At 55.2% G+C, this 20,744-nt stretch overlaps 1 protein-coding gene across 3 annotated transcripts in view; it reads left to right on the plus strand.

Moving 5' to 3' along the window:
- The window catches only part of ZNF423 (zinc finger protein 423), a 322,294-nt gene extending 302,473 nt beyond the window's left edge, over nucleotides 1-19,821 (plus strand). For all 3 annotated transcript variants that reach the window (XM_057535109.1, XM_007167626.2, XM_007167627.2), the window contains one exon: nucleotides 19,128-19,821. In XM_057535109.1, the coding sequence (XP_057391092.1) occupies nucleotides 19,128-19,157 (30 nt within the window). In that variant the 3' untranslated portion in view covers nucleotides 19,158-19,821. The remainder of the gene's footprint in view (nucleotides 1-19,127) is intronic.
- Nucleotides 19,822-20,744: the final 923 nt, after the last annotated feature.

Below are 20,744 nucleotides of genomic sequence, written 5' to 3' on the forward strand. Positions count from 1 at the left end.
GGGCCTGGCTGGGCTTGGCCTGGGGGAGCGAGAGGGAGGTGCCCGCTGACACCCAGCAGTGGCTGCGGGCAGTGAGAACCGATTGCTGGCATTGGAGTCCTCCCCAGATTGCCCCTCCTCCACTGTTTTCTATTGCAGACACTTGCACCTTTCTGGCCTCAGTTTCCTTGAGTGTACAGTGGGGTAGGACCTATTGCCTCAGGTTTTGTGAGGATGGACAGTTCATGGGCGGAAAAGCACTTGGTGAGTGCTTAGAATGTAAAGCTTCCTGAAGGTAATTACTGTGCATTTCAGGGTGTGATCCCTTTGTGTGTCCTGCCTTCCCCGCTAGGTCAGGAAACCAGAGCCCAGCACAGCCCGATTTCCGTTAATCGTGGCAACATGGTGTGGCGTGCCCACACAGCCTGGCTGCAAATCCCAGCCCCGCTACCGACCGAGTGGCTCTGTGACCTTGAGCAAGTCACTGACCCTCTCTGGGCCTCAGCAAATGGAGGGTAATGACAGCGCCTGAAAAGCCTCCAGCTCCGGGTCTGGTCAGAATCCAGGTTTGGTGAGCATCAGCCAGTGTTGTCGTCGCTGCTGTGACCCGTGGGCTGCGGTTCCCTCCTTCACGACTCACTCCTTCAGCCCGTCATGTGTGGACGTGGTCATTGCAGCCCACAAGATTTGCTGAGCACCTACTACGTGCCAGGTGTGTGCAGGTTCTGGGGACACACAAAGGCCTATGTCCCTCAAGTGCTGCCTGGAGAGGAATAGGGAACCAGTGAGGACAAACAGGCAGAGTACTGATTCCGTGTTTGCGGCGTAATCTAGTGTAATGTATGCACTAAAGCATCGCATCATAGCAATCATGCGGTGTGCTAAGTCTCACACAGCAGGACTGCTGTACCCAGCAGAACCTGCAGCCGGGCCCCATGTGACATCGCAGGAGGCCTGGGCTGTGACCCTTCCTCTCCTTTGTCTGCAGGCTTGTCTGTCTGTGTCTCTTAGTTTATTTACCCTTGAGTGGGGCAAGGCCTTTCCTGCTCACAGTAAAACGTATCACCCTCAGCAGCAGCGTCCTGTCTCACCACTTAGGGCAGCCGAGCCTCCCAAGGGGCCGTGTGTGCAGGTTTAGGGTCTACGTCTGGAGAAGGCTGAGGGCTGGGCAGTGACTCTGCTCCTTGTCCTTCTGAGGCCCAGGCACAGGCCTGAGCCGTCCACCCCACTGTAGTAAAAACGAGACAGCTTTTCCCGAGTGTTGGCTGGAGGCCCGATTCCATCTCTTCACGTGTGCAGTCTCTTGAGACCTCACAGTGACGATCTCCATGGCACAGATGGGTAAACTGAGGCTCTCCTGGGTCACACAGCTGCTGGAGTCGCAGGGCTGTGAACACACGCAGCCTGACACTAGTGTCTGTGTTCTCGGCCCCAAGGCTGGGGCAGTGCACTTGCAGTCGACTCTCAAGCCCTTAAGAGCCAAGGGCAGGCCTCTGGGTGCTGGGTGCTGGGTGCAGGCAGGCCTCACCTCCCAGGAGGGTAAGAGTTCCAGCAGGGGACTCGGAGATGTCTTGCTCTGGGTGAGCTGCGGCTGCCGTGGTCACCACAGAGAGGAGCAAGGGAGGGGCGGGCCCTGGAGGAGCCCATGCCCGGCTGTGCTCAGATGCCCTCGCGAGCCCCGGGGCTCTGCCTGCTTGAGCGATGAAGTGTGTGGAGGCCCAGGTGGGGACTGGGGGGGCTCCTCCTAAGGCCCAGCTCCAGGCAGAGATGGCACTTGGAATCGGCCTCCGGCTGCCCGGCTGCCCATTGGAGTCTGTCATTCATGCCCTAGGGCGGGGGGCCAACGAACTTTAGAGGGGCACCATGCCATCATGACAGATGGGCATGGGGGCGCTGCCAGGAGCCTGAGGCCGGTGGCCATTGTGTGTGTTGTGAGCCCAGCCCCTCGCCGGGGCTGTCCCAGCCGGGACCAAATGCCTTCAGTTTCTTAGAACAATGATAATACTAAGAGCAGTGGGTGCCGTGTTGGTCCAAGGCTCCCAGAGGTTGGCACTGCACAAAGCCCTGCCCCCCTCATTGACTTAGACACAGAGGCGGCCCGACGTACAGGAAAGACACAGGGCCTTGGGGGCCAGAGGGTGTGAATCTCAGAGTTGCTTCTTCAAGGTCCCTGTGACCTTGGGACATGTGACCTTCCCCCCGAGACTCATCGTCCTCACCCGGACAGCGGGCCAATGTGCCTCTCCTGGGGGGTTAATGTGGGGATGCAACGTACTGTCTGTGAAACATGGAACACAGTGCCCGGGCCCTGGAGGGCCTAACAGATGGAGTGGCGTTGGGGGTAGAATTGATGTGATGTCGCTGCCCCACTTTCACAGATGGGAGACTCAATATCACGTCACACAGCTAGCAAGTGGCAGAGCAGAGCCTGGGGGGCAAGGAAGGGTGGGGGAATAATAGTAACAGCAACAACCCCAGACACTAAGGGGGGGGCCCTTTGCATTGATTATCCTGTTTTATCCTCACGACAATAATTTGAGGCCAATGTTGTTGTTCTCTCCATTTTGCAGAGGGGGAGACTGAGGCACACGAGGCAGTGGCAGAGATGAGATTTGAACCCAGGTAGCCTGGCTGTAGAGCCCGAGTGTTGAACTGCTATCCTGATGCTGTGGGCAGGCGTTTTCCCATTGCAGAGCCCCAAACGTGTTAAAAATGAGGTCTGCTTTGTCTCTCGATACCGTGGTCTGTCTGCTCAACTTGTTGGGGGTGGGCTGGCTTCCCCCTGCCAGGATGCCAGGGTCTGGGTGGCGGGGGGTGCTTGGCCCCCTCCAGCGCAGAGACCAGAACCGGGTGCTGTCTGCGGAAGCCTGGGCTGCACTCTTTGGTTGAGCAGGAACAATTACTAATGACATTTAGAAAGAAATTAATGATGAGAAATGCAAGTTGGCATTTCAGGAGCGCCAGTCAACAGCCCCACATCAGCACTCACCGGAGAGGCAAGGGGCTGCGGCCGGGCGTGCAGGGAGAAGGAGGAGGTGGCAGGAATTAATTTAGCTGTGTCAATAATGAATGTGGCCCCACTCGCTCTGCTTCTGGAGTTTAGACAAAATCAAGCACGGACCGACTGGGGCTCATCCAGGGCTGCAGTGAGATTCACTGTGTGCTGTGATATGGGCAAGGGTGGGTAACAGGTTCAGTTTGGTGTTTCCCTTCAGTAACGTCAGGAAGCAGAGTGGGTGGGCAGGGGACAGCGAAAGGGGAGGAGGTAGCCTTAGGACCGAGCCGTTTGAGCTCAACCAGCTCTTACCAGCTGCATAACTTAGCAAGCTGCTTTGCCTTTCTCTCTCTTTTTTTTGGTCACACCACTCGGCTTGCGGGATCTTATTTCCCCAACCAGGGTTTGAACCTGGGCCCTCAGCAGTAAAAACGCAGAGTCCTAACCACTGGACCGCCAGGAAATTCCCTGCTTTGTCTTTCTGAGCCTCAGTTTCTTCATCAGTAAAATGGGACATCAGTAAAATCGGGACATGTGAAGAGAACATATGAAGACCAGGCAGCCCAGTTTTGGCACATGACAGGCGCCCAGTATATGGTAGCTATTACCCTATTCCACGGACATATTTTAAGATGCACAGCTTTTCTCATTATAACGGCTCTCACATTGGAATACCTCACTTGTGTGTTATAGTTTAATGGGTCACTTTTTTGTTTGCTTGGTGTGATACATCATATACGGAGCATCTTATATTCTCTGGGGTCTTAGAATAGATAAAAGACGGCATTGGTAGGAAGCATGGCGGAGCGTGAAGAGGAAGAAAGATGCTGAAATTGTCTGGGGCATTGATTGGGTTTCCCAGTGGGAGCATGCCAAGCCCTTCCTTCCCTTCAGGTTCTCCAGAATGAGGAAGAGGGGTCCCGTCCAGCCTCCCCTCACATAGAAGGGAGAAGACACACACAGGGAAATGTCATTATCATAGTAACGTTGAGCATTTTTACAGTGAGGTTAAAAACTCCTAGCCCATGACCCTGGGGATTTTGGAACCTTTAAATGGTTGTCTATGTTTCAAAATGGAGATTTCCTATAATTATAGTGGCTACCATTAATATAGTGCTTATTACGTGCCAGACATTGTTCTTAGCACTTCTATACATTAAGACGTTCTATCCTCACAATGCCTCTGTTATTGAGGTAACTGAACTGAGGCACAGAGAGGTTAACTAACTCCCTGAGGCCACAGAGCTAGTCAGTCCTGGGCCTAGGCCACCAGCCCCAGATTCTGTCTCTTTACCACCACACTAAATGGCTAGATTTCTTGATTTTTCTACAAATGAGACCTGGCAGCCCCTGGACCACAGTCCCGCCTGGCAACAATCAGCTGCCCTCTTCAGACGCGGGGATGTGAGCTCTGGTTCAGCACTGCCCCCGACCTGGTTGGACTCACGCAGTTCATTGCCCACCTGGGCTCTGAGTTTGCGGCCCTGCGGCAGCACTTCACAGTTTGTATATATTATCTTTTTGCTGCCTCAACAACCGGGAACCACTAGAAGTGGGCTTTACTCCCACTATTTTTGCAGACCTGAAAACTGAGGCTGGGAAAGGGCGATATAGCTGGGAGGAGTGGGGCCCAGGGTGGGAGTGGGGAGTGTATTCCACCCATTTGGGTTTGGGTGTTTGAACAGGCAGGCAAGTGGGGCTCCCTGCTCTCCAGCTCAGTGACTGGTCCCCCCAGTGAAACCAGATGTGGATGCACAGGCCCACAGCTGCATCCCGATGGTACCGTCTCAGTCTCCCCACCCTTCTTTCTGAAGCTGCCACCTCAAACATGCGGCGTCATCCGTGCTTTGGAGTTGACAGTGATGGCAAAGCCTTGTGATCTGTAGTAATTATGGCAATATTAGACATCCGTGTACCATTTTACATATTGTAAACATTTTTACGTATGTAACCTGATTTGAAGCTCATAACAAGGCTATGAGGTCAGTATTATTTGTAAATAGGTACTTGGAAAAGTGAAGTGACTTGCCTTGGGTCACATACATATATTAGGTGGCTAAGGCAGGATTTGAACTCCAAAGCCCCACTGTATTTCCACCGGTCCTTCTACCCTCCTTCCCACTTATTTATTCGTGCACTTTTCTTTCCCCTACCATTCACTCATCTGCCACCCATCCACTTATCCACACATTCATCGATTCATCCATCTTTCCATCCATCCATCTACTCATCCATCCATCATCCAGCAACCATTTTTCCATCCATCTAGCTACACAGCCATCCAGCCATCCATCAGTATTGAGTGTTAAGTGCTGGGAACTACACAGCTTTCATGACCCCTCCCTCGTGTGCTCTTAATTCCATGCTTAACTGCCACCCATCCCTCCTCCCACCCTACAACTGCCTGTGCTCCCCCCCGTCCCCCCCACACCTCTGATGAGTTGAGTGGGGCAGGATGGACTGGGGGTCTAGATGATCCTTTGTTTGCCTCATGGAAACCATCGAGTTCTGGTGGTGGAAGCAAAGGCGCAGGGCAGACCCACTTGGTCAAGGTGCAGCAGGTGTGTGGGCAGCGCCGATGGGCCTAGAGTTTGGTTGGAAGCTGAAGCTGAGTGTGGTTGGAAGCTGAGGGCAGACAAGGCATTGCAGGCTGGGCCACAGTGTTCTTTAGCCCCATCAGTGGGCCCAGCTCCTAAGGAGCCCTGCCTTTCTAGGTGGGTAGAGGTCACCCTTAGCCCTTTGCTTTGTACTGGGCTGGATGTCCTCTCCGAATGGACAAGGATATACGCCCAAGTGTTTTCATAAGAACCTTCGCGATCATTAAATATAATCGGTCTCAGCTGCAGTTTTGATCGCTGGTGCATGCACACAATTCATCACAGCAAATTAAGTCCATCTTCAGAACTTCTGGCCCTGCAGCCTGGGGGTCTGTCAGCGAGGGGGCTGGGCCGTGTGGGCTCCAGAAGCCATTCTGGGGGGGGTGATGAGCCATGTTTTCTGAGGAGGACCACCCTCAGAATAATCTGCCAGAACAGCGCTCCCTCTGCAGGGGTTAATTTTCTAGAAATTTTGAGGATGCAGGAAAGTTTTCCTCTTAGCAAAAATTTGGAGGAAAGAAGAAAAGGATGTGATCGAAGTTTTAAAATATCATTTATAAAATCTGAAAGCACTGGGTTAGTTGAGGGACCAGAACATATGTGTTCTGTATAATTAGTGACCGTGTGACCTAGATTTTCCAGGACAGTCCTGATTTCAAGTATTTTGTCCCAGCTATTGGCTATTTGTCCTGGTTTTTTGGCTTGTGAAATATGATGACTACATATGGAGCTGAGTTTTCTCATCAAATTTTAATGAATAAATATTTAAAGCTGTAAAGGCCTGGAAAGATTTCAGAAAAAAATTAAAGGGAAAATTTCCACCCACTTTTTTTCCCAACATGGCAAAATACGTCTGTGGGTATACCTCATGCATGCTTCCTGTTCCCCCACTGAAGTAGCAGAGGAAACACTTCCATCCAGCAGGGTTTGAAAACTGTCAAGGCCCCAGTCCTTTGGACTTGGCGGTAATTGCAGGGGAGGCCTCTCCGCCGTGTGGCTCAGGCCCCTGTGCTCAGGGCATAAAGCCCCTGGTTCTAAAGGTCTCGAGAGGTCCTCTGTTCTTCTGTGGCCCCGGGAGCCGTGCCATTGATGATAGCCATAGGCTCGGGCACCGCAGAGGAAGCCCTATGCATCACGGAGGTGGAAAAGGCCTTGCAGCCAATTCTGGCCAGTGATACGTTCCCCTGGATGCTATAGCTCCCACCCGTCCAGCCGAGGCCTCTACACGCCTCGTCTCGCTGCTACAGTCTGTGCAACTACCAGCTTCCAACTTCCAACCCTAGAACAAGAGACGTGGACTTCCCTGGTGGTCTAGTGGCTAAGACTCTGCACTTCCAATGCAGGGGGCGCGGGTTCGATCCCTGGTTGGGGAACTAAGATCCCAGATGCTGCGTGGCCAAAAGAAAAAAAGAAAGATGTCTTCTGTAGAACAAGAGACATGAGGATTACAGCGCAGGATTGGCCCTGGCTTCTCAGCTGTAGAATGCGGCAGACATTTCATCCTCCCACCTGCCCGCTTACTCTGTAAGATCCCACCCAATTTTTTAAAAATTGTGGGAAAGTACACATACATAAAGTTTACCATCTTAACCATTTAAAAAAAATTAATTTTATTTATTTTTGGCTGCGTTGGGTCTTTGTTGCCGTGCGCGGGCTTTCTCTGGTTGTGGCGAGCGGGGGCTGCTCTTCGTTGCGGTGCGCGGGCTTCTCATTGCGGTGGCTTCTCTTGTTGCGGAGCGTGGGCTCTAGGCGCGCAGGCTTCAGTAGTTGTGGCCCACGGGCTCTAGAGCACAGGCTCAGTAGTTGTGGCACGCGGGCTTCAGTAGTTGTGGCCCATGGGCTCTAGAGCACAGGCTCAGTAGTTGTGGCATGTGGGCTTCAGTAGTTGTGGCTCATGGGCTCTAGAGCTCAGGCTCAGTAGTTGTGGCATGTGGGCTTCAGCAGTTGTGGCTCATGGGCTCTAGAGCTCAGGCTCAGTAGTTGTGGCTCACGGGCTCAGTTGCTCCACAGCATGTGGGATCTTCCCGGACCAGGGCTCGAACCCGTGTCCCCTGCATTGGCAGGCGGATTCCTAACCACTGTGCCACCAGGGAAGTCCCTTAACCATTTTTTTTTCCCCTTAACCATTTTTAAGCAGATAGTTCATTGGCACTAAGTACCTTCACAGTGTTATGCAACCATCACCACCATCCACAGATCTTTTCCATCTTCCCAAACGGAAACTGTGTCCCCATGAGTCAGTGACTCCCTCTCCCTCCTGCAGCCCCTGGAAACCACCTTTCTCCTTCCTGTCTCTAGGAACCTCATAGAAGTGAGTCATACAGTCTTTGTCCTTCTGTGACCAGCTCGTTGCACTTAGCACAGTGTCTTCAAAGGATCCCTGGACTTCTGAGGGAAAAGTATAGCATGCCCTGGGCGGGGCCGGGGACATGGAGGAGAGGGGCAGCTCTGTTTCTTCTCCTCTCCCGGGCCCTGTCAGTGGAGGCTTTGCCTCACTACCATCGCTCGTTGGCTGTCATTTCAGAAATACTGAGTTTTTAGCAAGCGTGGGCTCTGAGCTCACACGGGGCCCAGCAGAGAATGGAGAGGTGAGGTCCCTTCCTGCATCTCATGGCCTAGTGAGGGGCAGGGAAACAGCCTGGTCACCGCAGGTTGAGGAAAGTGCTAGAAGGACACCTGTGCAGGTGAGGAGCTGCACCAAGACAGGGGCCCCTCATCATATGGGCAGGAAGGGCTTTCCCAGGGCACAGAAATCAGATGCGGAGGAGCCTGGGGAAAGTGGGGGGAGCCTCGGGGCAGTGGAGTGGCCGCCGAGAGGGCTGAGTGAGGAAAGAGCTTGGCCTGGGTGGGGAGCTGAGAGAAGGTGGTAGAGGCTTCGGCGCCAGCAGTCGCCGGACCTTGTAGGGCTGTCAGGCCTGGCGTCCGGGGCCTGGATTTCTTCTGGGTGTGGTTGGGACCCACTGGAGGTTAAGCAGAGATCGCCCACTTCCCTGCTCCCTGGAAGAGAGAACCTGGGACATTCCTCTCATGGCACTTTGTTCTCTCAGTGTCCCATGGCCATGAAGAGGAAGCCCTGGCTGGAACCCGGGTCATCGGCAAGCGGGGGCTTGCAGGGGTGTCCCCCGAGTGGTGTGAGTGAGGGCAGGTTAACTGCACTGTGTGGGGAGATGAAAAGCCAAAAATAACAATAACCGACCCCTGAACCACTCTGCAGCATGTTGTCAGTGTAACGTGTGTGTGTGCATGCACGCCTGGGACTGTGGGGTGTCCACGATTGTGTGTGTGATTGTGGTTGTCTGTGAGACTGTGTGTAGGTGCCTGTGGACTATCCACGAGTGTGTGTGTACCTGCGTGCATTTCATTTTGGGGTACCTGTGAGTGTGCATGTGTGTATGTGTTTGGAACCCAATGGGGGATTATGCAGAGATTTCCCACTTTCCTTGATGTGTGACTTCGGGGTGTCTGTGAGAGTGTGCATTTGGGGGTGGGTGTAGGTGCGGAGGGGAGAGGAGCCCTGTCCTACCACGCTGCATTCATAACTGCCCCCAAGGGCAGTGCCCACACAATGCCTGGCTCTCTCCTTCTCCCCCGTGAGATACAGCGGATGATGGGTGGGAGGATTCTCAAGTTCTTTGGAAGAAAGGGAGGTACGAGGGGATTATCATCAAGACTCTCGAACGAGGTGGTTGTGGAAAACTGGTGCTGTTCTCTCTGAGTGGTTGAGGGAGGGGCTGTCTGCTTCCCCTCCCCAAGATGGCCAGTTTGATGCTCCTGTGTGACCGTAGGGAAGGCGGGTTTCCCAGGTTTGCTAGCACCTGGCGCGCCCAGAAACCCTTAGGCGGCATGGTGGGCCCCGCCCTCAAGGCAGCAGTACCCAGGCCCTGGGGGACCATGCTGGCCTCAACAGAGCTTCATCTTCTAGGCTCCATCCTCTTCTTCAGAACATAACCCTGGAGGGTCCCACATCCCACTCCCTCAGGTGAGGACCCTAAATAATGACGGGCCACGTGCCATCTAATAGCACTGCCCACCCTCCCCCCACCCTGGGCATCAGCCACTCAGTGTACTGGAAGATATCTCGAGCATCTTGAGGGCCTCTCAAAATACCAGCGGCCTCAAGCTGGCAGCCCGTGGGCCAGATTTGACCTACAGACATGTTTTCATTGGCTGCATCACGCTTTAAATATCAAATGTTTTATTTTTTAAAAAATCTCGATTTTTCAGTTTTCCCTACAGAACCAGAAGTGCTGGCAGCGCTGGGCCTGCATTCCCACAGGGCCATCATTACCTGGAGCCCACGAAGGCGGCCCCTTTCCCACGAGGCTGGGGTTCTTGGGATGACACCAGTCCCCACTGTACCTTATTGCCTTGCACCTGGCCTGGGTGGAGCTTGCTGGTCGAGTGGGCCCGACAGCAACCTGGCCCCTGAGCGGAGGCCTCTGTCCAGTCCGGGCCCAGCGGCACGTGGCAGGGAAGCTCTGCCCACAGCAGCCGGGTCTCCCCGACGTCAGCCGCTGTTTTTCAGTATATTACCCTGTGAGTGTGGTGCCCCAGCTGATAGGATGTTCCATCCGTGTGGGTGCCTGGTCTTCTGTGACCGTCACTAAGACGGGCACATGTGTCCTGAGGTGGGAGGAGAGACCCCTCTCTTGGTCTTGGGAGCCCCGTCTTCCCGCACCATTTTTAATGGAGTTTCAGCACCTCTGCCTTGGTCTCTCCTCAGGCTCTGGTGGCCTGTACGCTTCGGTTCCTGCCCTGCTCCGGCAGGATGGAATCCTATCTTTCAGAGGTCTGACTCAGGCTCTTTGGGGGCAGGGGGCCATGTCTTAATTCGTATTTGAGATGAACCCCAGGGGCTGGTTCCAAGCAAGCCCTTGGCTAATGTGTTTAGAATGGACTTCCCAGTGACCCGTGACAGGCCAGTGCAGTGTCCCCACCCAGGAGGGGCCAGAATCCACAGCAGGGAACTAACTTGTGGTCGCCTGGCACACTACGGCCAAAACCCTTGATTCTCGGTCCTTTGTCCCAGGTTTGCTGGGCGCCCTGTCCCTGAGGGGCTCCCACCTCCCTTTGGAGATCCAGCAACAGAGATGGCCGAATTAACTGGGGACTCGGCGTCAGGCTTGTTGCTGAGGAGGGGCACGTCTCTAAGCAGCCCTGGAAAGATTTCACCCTCATCTGCCCGTGACACAGCCGTAAGCCCTCGTTTTCCCTCGCACAGCGGCTCCCTAAAGTCGAGTCGCTGGCCTGCGATTCTCTGCTCACAAACAGACCGACTGGGGGCCATTTGCATGCTGAAGTGCAGTTCCCCGGAGTCCGCGGGCCCTCTGGGCAGGTATTATTAGTTCCCTTGTTTTGTTGGGTGACTCTGAATGGGAGCCTGTTTACGGGCTGAGTCCTAATAGAAGGCTTCAGTTCCCTCCTAATAATCTATTCTCTGGTGGGTTTTATTTCCAAAGCACAGCCGTAGAGAACCTGCCCCCTTGGGAATTTATTGGGCTTTTTTTTTTCACAGCAACATTTTCTCCCACATTTTCACTCAAAGGAAGATCTTTTTCCCACTCACGGGACTGGTTGTTGGCCAGGCCACCTGCTTTGGGCTCTTGGGTCCTGGGTGCTGCTGGGCACTGGCGAGAGGGGTTTAGAGGGGGTACTCGCTTGCCCACCCGGGGTCCTTAGAGCAGCAAGGAGAATGAAAGAGAGCAGACAGTCCGCTCCTTTGGGGACACGTCCAGCAGCAGCAGTCAGGGCCACGCGGCTCTTCCTCACGTGGCCCCAGGTGACTTGAGGTCCCCGAAACTGCTCCTGCTCTGGGTTCTGCCAGAAAGCAGTAGATCCCCCCAAAGCCAACCCTACTGCCCCTTAGAAGCTGGCATCTCCCTCCACGCCAGGAGTTCCGCATGAACTGAGGCTCTCACATGAGAGACAGACTTCCCCAGCTAAGCGGGTACGCCACTCACTTCCTGCTGCTCTGGATTGGCAGACGACAGCCTGTCTGGCTGTCTGGGAGGCAGGGTCAGGGAAGCCCCACACACATCCCCACGCGCAGAGGAGCTGCCTTGGCCTCGTGGGATATCTCAGGCTTTGTCCCAGGGCGGTGGGTCACCAGCTTCACTCAGGACCCTCCGATGCCAAGGACGGGTCTCCCTTCCACACGGGCGAACCTCTCCTTGCCCTCTGTGCAAATGGGCAGCCTCCGGCTTGCTTGGTGGGCCCAGGGGGACGTGGGGCGCATACACATCAGGGCCCCGGGTCCCCAGGAGAGCGGCTGCGTCACCGGGCAGGCATTTAGAGAGAACCTCAGCCATCACTCACTCCTAATTTTCATGACGTGCATTAACGAAATTGTGTTCTGAGTATTCATTCAGTGCTGTTTATGGTGTGCTCTCGAGTGCGCTTACCGTTTGTCAGAAGTGCAAACTAGCGAACATACGAGCCTTTAAGACAGGCCATCTGTTCGTCTTAGACCCTTGGACGATTGTCAAATGCTTCTAAAAATAAGTGCTCACTAGCAGAGAGGGGCTGCCCAGGTGATACACAGCAGAGAGGGAAGCAGGGCTGCCTGCACCTGTACCCTCCCCAAAGGGAAAGATACGGCGCGTGTGCTGGGCGTGGGTGGGGGCCCGAGAAGGGCGCAGAGCCGGGGGAGAGCCTGAAGGCCCTGCCGATAGACCTTTCCGGCTGGAGGTGTGTGCGTCTCCCTGTTCCTTGCCTCTCGTGTAACTCTGCAGCTCAAGTACTTTCGATGGCTCCCCGTGGCCCAGATTTAAGGGCAAGCTGCCTCGTCTGGCATCACGGACCCTCATCAATAAGACCCCCTCCTTCCTTTCCAGGCTTGTCTCCACGGCACATACCCTGTCCTTCTGCCAAGCTGAATTATTCATTGTTCCCCCAACATATGCTGCACTTTTCACATTTCACAGGCAGGAGAGGGCTGTGGTGAAGGGTGGGCTCTGCATACAGACCGCACAGGTGCAGCTCCCGCACCACCATTAACCAGCTGTAGCACCTCCACTCTGTGCCTCAGTTTTCTCATCTGTAAAATAGGGATAATGAGAGTATTTAGTCCCCAGGGTTGTCGTGAGGCTTAAATGAGTTAATATAAGTGAAGGGTCAGGAATGACACACTGAGCTCACGAGGAGTGTTAGCGGTGATCGTTGTCAGGATTCTTCACACCTTCAGCCTTTGTCTGGGTGGTCCCATCTCCCTGGAAAGCGAACACACACACACACACACACACACACACACACACACACACACACACACACACACCAGTGCAAATCCTAACCCGAGCCATCCTCAAAGGGCAGCTGGGAGGCCAACTTTTTCCTTAAGCTCTTCCCAATCAGAAATGTTCTCCCCACAGTCCCTTTTTGTGAAATCTCACCCCCTCCTTCAGCCATGAGCTGGTAGCAGGCCAGGATGTGCCTCTCTCTCTCTCTGTCTCTCTGTCTCTTTCTCTCTCTCTGTCTGTCTTCCGTCTACCACACACAGCCAGGCTCCGTGTTTGTTAAACAAACAAATAACAGAACCTCGCTGAGCCTGAACACGGCTGCAGTGTTAGCCCGAAGGATCTACCTTTTCCCCTGGAAACGAATCCTCCCGTGGTTAAGGCAGGTTCTTGGACTTGGTCGCTGCTCCTGCAGACTGCTCTTTGTAACACCAGCCTTGTGCGAGCCACTGGGGCTGGAGCCGCCAGGGAGTGGCCCAGCGGTAGGCAGTGGGGAGAAAGGGGATTAACCACAGCCTCTTTCCCAACCTAGAACCAGAGGGAGGTGATGTGGCGAAGCCAGGTGGGCTCTGCAGGTGGCGCTGGGTGAGCAGGGAGGATGGGATGCTCTGGGTGTGGGGGCTGTGTCCCTGCGCCCTTAAGTCTGCCACAGGGAGGTGAGGCCCGGCCCCGGGACCGGTCCTTCTCTTGCGCCCCTTGAGGGTAAGGGTCTTTGAGTCCAGGCCGCCCCCATTCACTGTGGAACTGTGAGCTTCTCAAGGGAGAGGCTGGGCCTCCTCCACCTCCGTGTGTCCAGCGCCCGGCTGGGGCCTCCGTGAACCGCTGGGGAAGGGACGGGCGAATGAGCGAATGACGGGATGAGTACACACCTCCTCCCTCCTCCACGAAGTCTCCTCGCCTCACCAGACGTCCCACTCTGTTCCCTGGGGGGAGGGAAAGCAGTGAATTGTGGGTACAGAGGTTGTAGCCAGGGGGCTGGTGGGGAGGGGACAACACGGGGAGGGCCTTTATTAGACGCTGCTGTTCCAGAGATAGGACCATCCAAGATGCTGCCTTCTCTGGAGCGGTCCTGAGATCTCGCCAGCCCCGGGGACACACAGAAGGAGGAGCTGGGAGAGGGATCAGTCTGTCAGACCTCCAAGAAGCTCCCCCTGCAAGCCCCCAAACGTGTTTGGTGCCATGGGGGTACAAGCAGGGAACAAACAGCCCCTCGTTCACGGAGCTCCCTGTATCTTGGACGCCGTTTATGGCAATGTATGGAGCACTTACTCTTGGCCAGCCTGGGATAAGTACACACACATTATCTCCTGAGTCCTCAGGGCATCTTAGGAAGTGGGTTCTGCTATTTCTGCACCCCCCCTCCCACAAGCCCCCAGAGGTCAAGGAACTTGCTCAAGGTCACATGGCTAGTAAGTGGCAGAGCCAGGATTCAAACCCGGGACTCAGCCCATCTCAGCCCATAAGGGCTTGCCCCCTGCCTTGGGATCCCTCAGGGCAGTGGCTAGCACAAATGGGGCACTTGCAAAGGACCAGGCGAGGTGCCAGGACTTTAGAGATATTTTGTCATCAGAGTGGCTGGAGCACAGGAGAGGCAGCTAATAATGACCCGCAGTGCAGAGAAATCCTCTCCAGCCTGTGCCCGTGCATCTCAGGATGTGCAGAGCAGTCTCTCATTGCCTCACAGGCGGTGTTTTCCAGGCCACCAGGCAGCCAGCATGTTTAAGCACCACTAGTCTTTTCTCCTTGACTCTATGGCGAGTGGGCATCAAAGGGAGACCAAGCAGGGTCCCAGACCAAGGGACAGAACACAAAGCCAAGACCTGGAGAAGAAATCCTGATTGCAGACCAGGGTGGGGGACGCACCAGTGTTTGTGTGTGTGTGTGCATATGTGTGTGTGCATGTGGTGCGTATGCATGCCTGTTGCAGGGCATGGAGGTGTGTTGAGTCAGGGATGCCTCCTGGGGCTAGTGAATGGGGCCCCCACCAGAATCTCCAACTGGCCCATGCTAGGGTGTGTCTGTGCTTTGGGAAGGATGGTCCAGCCACGGACTCCGTGAGCGTGATGCTCCCTCATTGCCCAACATATACCCTGCCTTCGCTCCAAATCCAGGTTATTTTACTGCTGAATTCCTAGCAACAAACATGGTGGCTGTCACCCAGGGATCTAGTAAAGGTTTTCTGAATGAACGAATGAATGAATGAATGAACGAACAGCCATGTAAATGAATGTGAGGGTGTGACAGAGGGATCCTCAGCCTCAGCCTTCTGCGGATGACTTCCACAGAGAGAGGGTTCACCAGGATCCCAGCTAGGGCCCGACCTCTCACCCGTCACTAACTTGTATCCTGGGGGCAGATGGCCCAGTGCACCAGGCAGAGGCGCTCGGAACAGGCCCTACCAGAAACCTCCACCAGGAGAGGCGCACTGGCTCTGCCGAGAGGATGGATCTCGGCCGCAAACCAGTGCCACCCACCCCCCTTCCGTTCTCCCATTTTATTTTTCTCACCTGCTCCTCGGCCCACACCTGCGTCTCCCTGGCAGGCAGAGAGGCCCGTGTGGATGCCAGCCCCCCCCCCCACACACACACCAGGGACCTCCTGGTCCTTGCCGGCTGCCACCCTTGCCCCAGCCCCGGCCTTTATGATGCTGGGAGGTGTTCTTCTGCGGGGTTGGTAGCATCTTTAAAAAACGATTTTCTTCCTTCTCTGAAGGGGCTAAATATAGCACAGGCATAAACAGAGAAATAGACATTAAGCCAAAATGCCCTTGTGAGAACCATGCCGGGTGGAAGGAGCTCTAAGAAGACTTGATGAAGCTCCCTCATCCCTTGAACCAACCGCAGCTTCAAGCCGTGGGGGAAGCAGCGACGGGTTTTTAGGGTTATTGAACTGTGCCACTCGCCAGTGGCTCCGCCGGGAGCCGCTCAGCGCACAGGTGTGCTGGCGATTGCTGAGTCCTCGAGACGGTCCCTGCCACCCCCTCTGCCCTTTTCGAGACTGTGCCCTGGGCCTGTGGAGGAGCTGATGCCATCCTGGCCGAGCACAGGGGCTTCTCAGCCACCCCCATACTTACTGGGCGGCCTGGACCGGGCTCCCTCAGAGCCGCCCTTCTGCACCCTTAAACCCACACCCATCGTTTGGGTGTCTGTGTGTCTCTAGGCATCCCCCCAACCCCACGCAGTCGGGCTCCTCGAGGGCCAAGCCCAGCTGGAGTCATCCCCTCCCTTCCTCTCTGCCCGTCCCAGGGCAGAGCACCCAGCAGGCACTTCACAGCACAGTGCTGAATGAATTCTGGTGCCTGGCCCCCTCGGGGCATCAAGTTTCCACGTTTCCATCTGCTGTGACATCCTGGGCTTTTGTTCCTGTAGAACTTCAGGTAAGGAAGTTTCACCCTCTTTGAGGAAGTTCTTCCTTGAGTCTAACCGAAGAACCGCCAGCTACTGCCCCTTAAGAGAGAAGGCCACTGTTGTTTTCACCTGAGAAGTGGCATTTATTCTTGAACTGTCCTAACCAGCAGTCCTAGGTGTAGGTTTCCATCACCAGGATTTCTGTGCCTGGCTGAGCCAGTGTGGACCATGTGTGTCACACCGGCCCTGTTCTTGGCATCTTGGCAAGAGGCTGCTTCATTATCCAGAGAGCCCTGGACATCCCCCTTTTCCCATGTTGCTGGTGGATGGTCCTGAGGACTTTGTGAAGATCAGAAATCATCTGGTTTTCTGCTGCTTATGAAAGAGCCCACACTCAGGGGCATTCAGGGCTCCCAGCAGTCTTCCACATGACCTCTGTGCTGGGATCACCCCACTGGTGCCTGCCTGTGCCAAGCTTACTCCAGCCTCCATACCTTCGTCTATGCTGTGCCCTCCTCTTGGCATGTCCTTTCCCCTTTCCACATACCTACATCCTACCCATATATTTATTCATTTATTTATCCTTCCATTGATTCAAAAACATTTACTCAGTGTCTCCTTGGTGCCAGAGCCTCGGAGCCATAATTTGAGAATGAGGAAAGGGCTATACATGTTTACCTTCCTAATGTCCCTCTTCTTCCTCCTCCCCAACCCCCACAAATCAAGAAGGACTGGACCACACCCGGAGAACCCAGGCCACGTGGCACTGTTAACTCACTGGCTGCTGTCAGGGTGGGTGAGGGAGACCACCACGTCGTTCCTGGCAGCTGCACCTGCTGCACCACCGCTGGGCATGGGAGGCCCGGGGGTCCGGTCAGCACAGTGTGCAGCCCTGGGCCAGGTGCTGGGGTCAAGAAAGGAAGTAATGCCCCGCTACCTGCCGCTCAGCAGAGGCGGCCAGGCTGGCCCTCGGGAGGCGCATAGGTGTGGGGGCCGTGGGCTGGGCTGGAGGTTCCTCGAGCAGCTGCAGAGATGGGAAGCGCCGTGTGCCCAGAGGACTTCACGAGTAGCATGGTTGGGAGGAGAGAGGAGGCAGGAGCTGAATCAGCAAAGGCTTGGAAGCTAGGAGGGTGGTTTGATGTAGGGTGGGCTCAGCTCCCCGCAGGACTGGCTGCTGGCCGTGCACAAGCGCAGGGAGAGGTGCCTCGGCGGCAGGGTGGGCGCTCCCATGGAAACCGCCGCATCCCATCTGTGGCCTCAGACAACCTGCCTTGTGCCTCTGGGTCCCTGACAACCCCACCGAGGTGCCAGGCAATGCTGGCAGAGTCTGTGCTCACGTCTGGAGAGTTCAGATGATCCGCCGACTGGGTGCCCACGAGGGCGTAGGGCGCTGTGGGAACCCTGCCTTCTCGCCCAAGCCCCTGGCTCTCTTGGATTCCAGTGGCCACCCCTCCTGCTTCCTAGCTGGATGTACTTGTACCCTGTCTGAGCCTCAGTTTCCTCATTTTACCCCGTCCTACCTTGTAAGGCTGCTGTGAGGATCGACAGAGATGTGCGTGCAACCGCACATAGCACGTGTGCTTGCCAAACTCCGGCCACGTGGCCTGTGCCCGGGAGCCCAAGGACGGAGGGCGGCAGTGGTTGGTGTACTGTGCCTCGGGAGTCAGCGGGCGTCTGCTGTGTGAGGACGGGGCGCTGCCTCTCCCTGGCCGTGGGCTTACCGGAGGGGCTGGTGCCATCGCCGGGAGGCAGCAGCCGTGCCTTCCGTGGGAAGGGGCTGCCACCGGGGCCCTGGGCCGGGGAGGTGGCCCCAGGCCTCCCCGCGAAGCTGCAGGCATCCTCTGGTCACCCTCACCGCCCAGACCCGGAGCCCGGGAGAGAGACGCAGCGCCACGCCTGACCCCTGGTGGTCATCGGCAGAGCTGCAGGTGCGGCTCCCAGCCCCGGAGGAGTGGCGACGCTGGCGGGGCGCCCACTTCTGGGGAGGCTGCTCCCCGTCACTGGGGGGTCCTGTGCTGCCCCCGAGCAGGGTTGCCCTGCCCCGGGTGGATTTTGCTTCCTTTCTCCAGGTGTCATGAGGTCGAATACCATCTGAGGCTTTGATGAGATTGGTGTGGATTTGGAACACAGACCACTGAAAAGAAACAAAAAGATTGTAGGCTCTTAGAGGCCAAATCCCACCCCCAGCCCCAGGCCACTAGCTCCCGTGGAAACAGACCTACACTGCTGGCCTGCTCTGGCTGGTGTGAGGGAGGAGATACCGTGGGCTGTGGCGAGAGGGAAGCATTTGGCCAGAGGGGCCCACCCGGGCCCTGGATTCCCAGGCGGATTCGGACAGACAACACAACAGTCTTCCGGCCAGAGCATTGTCTCGTGACGGCACAGGCAGCCTCCCTCCCCTGGCGCCCTCCCTGTGGGTGACCTGCCCCCTGCCTCGGCCGCAGGCACCAAGACCGCCCACTTCCTCAGCATGTCCGTGCCACTTGGGTGTTTCTTGGCTGGAGAACTGCAAGGCACGTCTGCTGTCTCCCTGCACTAAGCTCAGAGCAGCTCCCCGGAAGGCCCAAGAAGGAGATCTGGGGGAAGCCTGCAGGCGATCAGCTATAATTTCCTCCTGATCGTTAGAGCAAAAGGGAGATGGAGAGGTGAACAGGGATGTTTTTAATTCCCACTACCTCCCCAGCATTTCCCCTCTCCCTCCATATAGCCAGTCCCCACGGTACGACCTGAATGGTCTAAAAACAAAAATTCATAGGGAGCCCAGGTTGGCAGCAACAGGAACCCATCCCCAAGCCCCCAAATCAACGTGGCGTCTTGGCAGCTGCGTCCCCGGAGCACTTTTTCCTTGTTGCATTTTGTTTTGTAATAAACGAGATGCTTTTCTGGGGCTCTCGGCGTAAATGCACTGAGTGGGAGGGGACAGGCACGCTCTCCATTCTTCTGCCCTCATGCGTGTCCCCTTTCTTCGCCTTTGCAGAACCACACGATGAGCCAGCACGCACAGTGAGGGACCGCTCGACAGGACACCTCTCCGTAGAAGGCCTGCCGGAGACGCCGTGGGGAGGGCCATTTGAACATTACATCCAATCAAAGTGTCATTTGCAACCCAGATGTAAAACTCTAATGATTTGGCCATGAGGCGCTGCTATTATAAGCAGCTGGAAATGAATATTAATGGCAGAGATTAAAAGTATTCCATGCTCAGTATTTTTTATTGTCCTGCTACAGCTAGTGTGCTTTTAGAGTTTCCGCCGCAGACTACATTTCTAGAGTTAGAGAAACCCGCTTTTTGAGGCTATTGTCCTTTGTTCCTTCATGTATTATATTGATAGTTTTTAAAAAAAAGGATTAGTGCGATTTTTTTTTGCTTTGCTTCTTTTTTTTTCTTTCTTGTTTTTCTTTCCCCCCTTTTGGTTAACTACTTTTTAATTGCAATTCTAGGTAATTGTGCATCGTGATGTGATTGCTTGGCTATTGTCTGAATATTTCCTTTTAATTTTTTAATTAAAGACTAATGCTTTGATTGGATTTGCCAGTTCACCGGACAGTGATTAAAACTATGTAATGAATATAATCGGTTTCAGTGCAACTGGATGGTCTGCTTTTAAATGTGACTTAATCTGACTGCAGTAACTAGTACAGTTCAATAAAGGGAATCCATGCGATTAGCATCCGGCTGCTTGGTTCTCTCCTCCCCAGCCCAGGGCTGTGTGAGGGCTGTCGTCACCTACGGGGTTGTGTCCCTGTGTGAGTTCCCGTGGATCGCACATGCTAGTGGGGACCTGCACACAATAGACCCAGCTCCCCTTGGGTAGGAAGAAGCATAGTAAGCTAATGCACACAGACTGGATGAGCTGGCAGGAGGCACGGAAGTCAGAGTGGGAAGAACCTTTAAATACTCTGATCTTCTCATTTATGGATGGAGAAACTGAGGCCCAAGGATAAGCGAGCGACTACACTGAGGCCACGGAATAGGTTGATAGGGTGGCTCACGTTCATCCACGTCGCCTCTCCCCCTTGGGTATGGCTTTCCTGGCTGCTGGATGAAGCCGGTCACGTGGTTAACCCTTACCTTGCCAGGACTCCAGGCAGGACCTGGATTCTCGTTGTGGCCAAGGCATGGGGATTGGACAGGAGTTAGGGATGGCTGCCCGGCCCCAGGAGCTCCAGAGCTGAGGGCTGCAGAGTGAGCCAGGTAGGAGCTGCAGTCTCCCAATCACAGAGATCAGTGGGATGTGGAAGCACTGAGACCAGTGGCTGCAGCCAGGACTCTACTGGGGCAAGCGAGGTGCCTAGGATGCAGAATCTCAGGGTGGGGGGGGGCCCGCTCTCAGGGGCCCCAAGAATGGACATTTCCTGACACTTTGCACCCTTAGGTGCCTTGCTTGCCTCACCTCCTCTTGGTCCTGCTTGTGCCCCAGGACCGGCCCAGCAGCCTTCGCCTCCCACATGCCCGTCCTCCCATGCCTCCATCGTGCTGGTGCTCAGCCAACTTGCCAATCAGAGGCCAGGGCTTCAGAACCTGCACGGGGAAGCCCTTCCTTGTTAACTTTTCACAAGGGGCAGGAAAATCGGTTATTACCCTCTGCAGAGC

Source organism: Balaenoptera acutorostrata, chromosome 19 (assembly GCF_949987535.1).
Source record: "Balaenoptera acutorostrata chromosome 19, mBalAcu1.1, whole genome shotgun sequence".
Lineage (NCBI taxonomy): Eukaryota > Metazoa > Chordata > Mammalia > Artiodactyla > Balaenopteridae > Balaenoptera > Balaenoptera acutorostrata.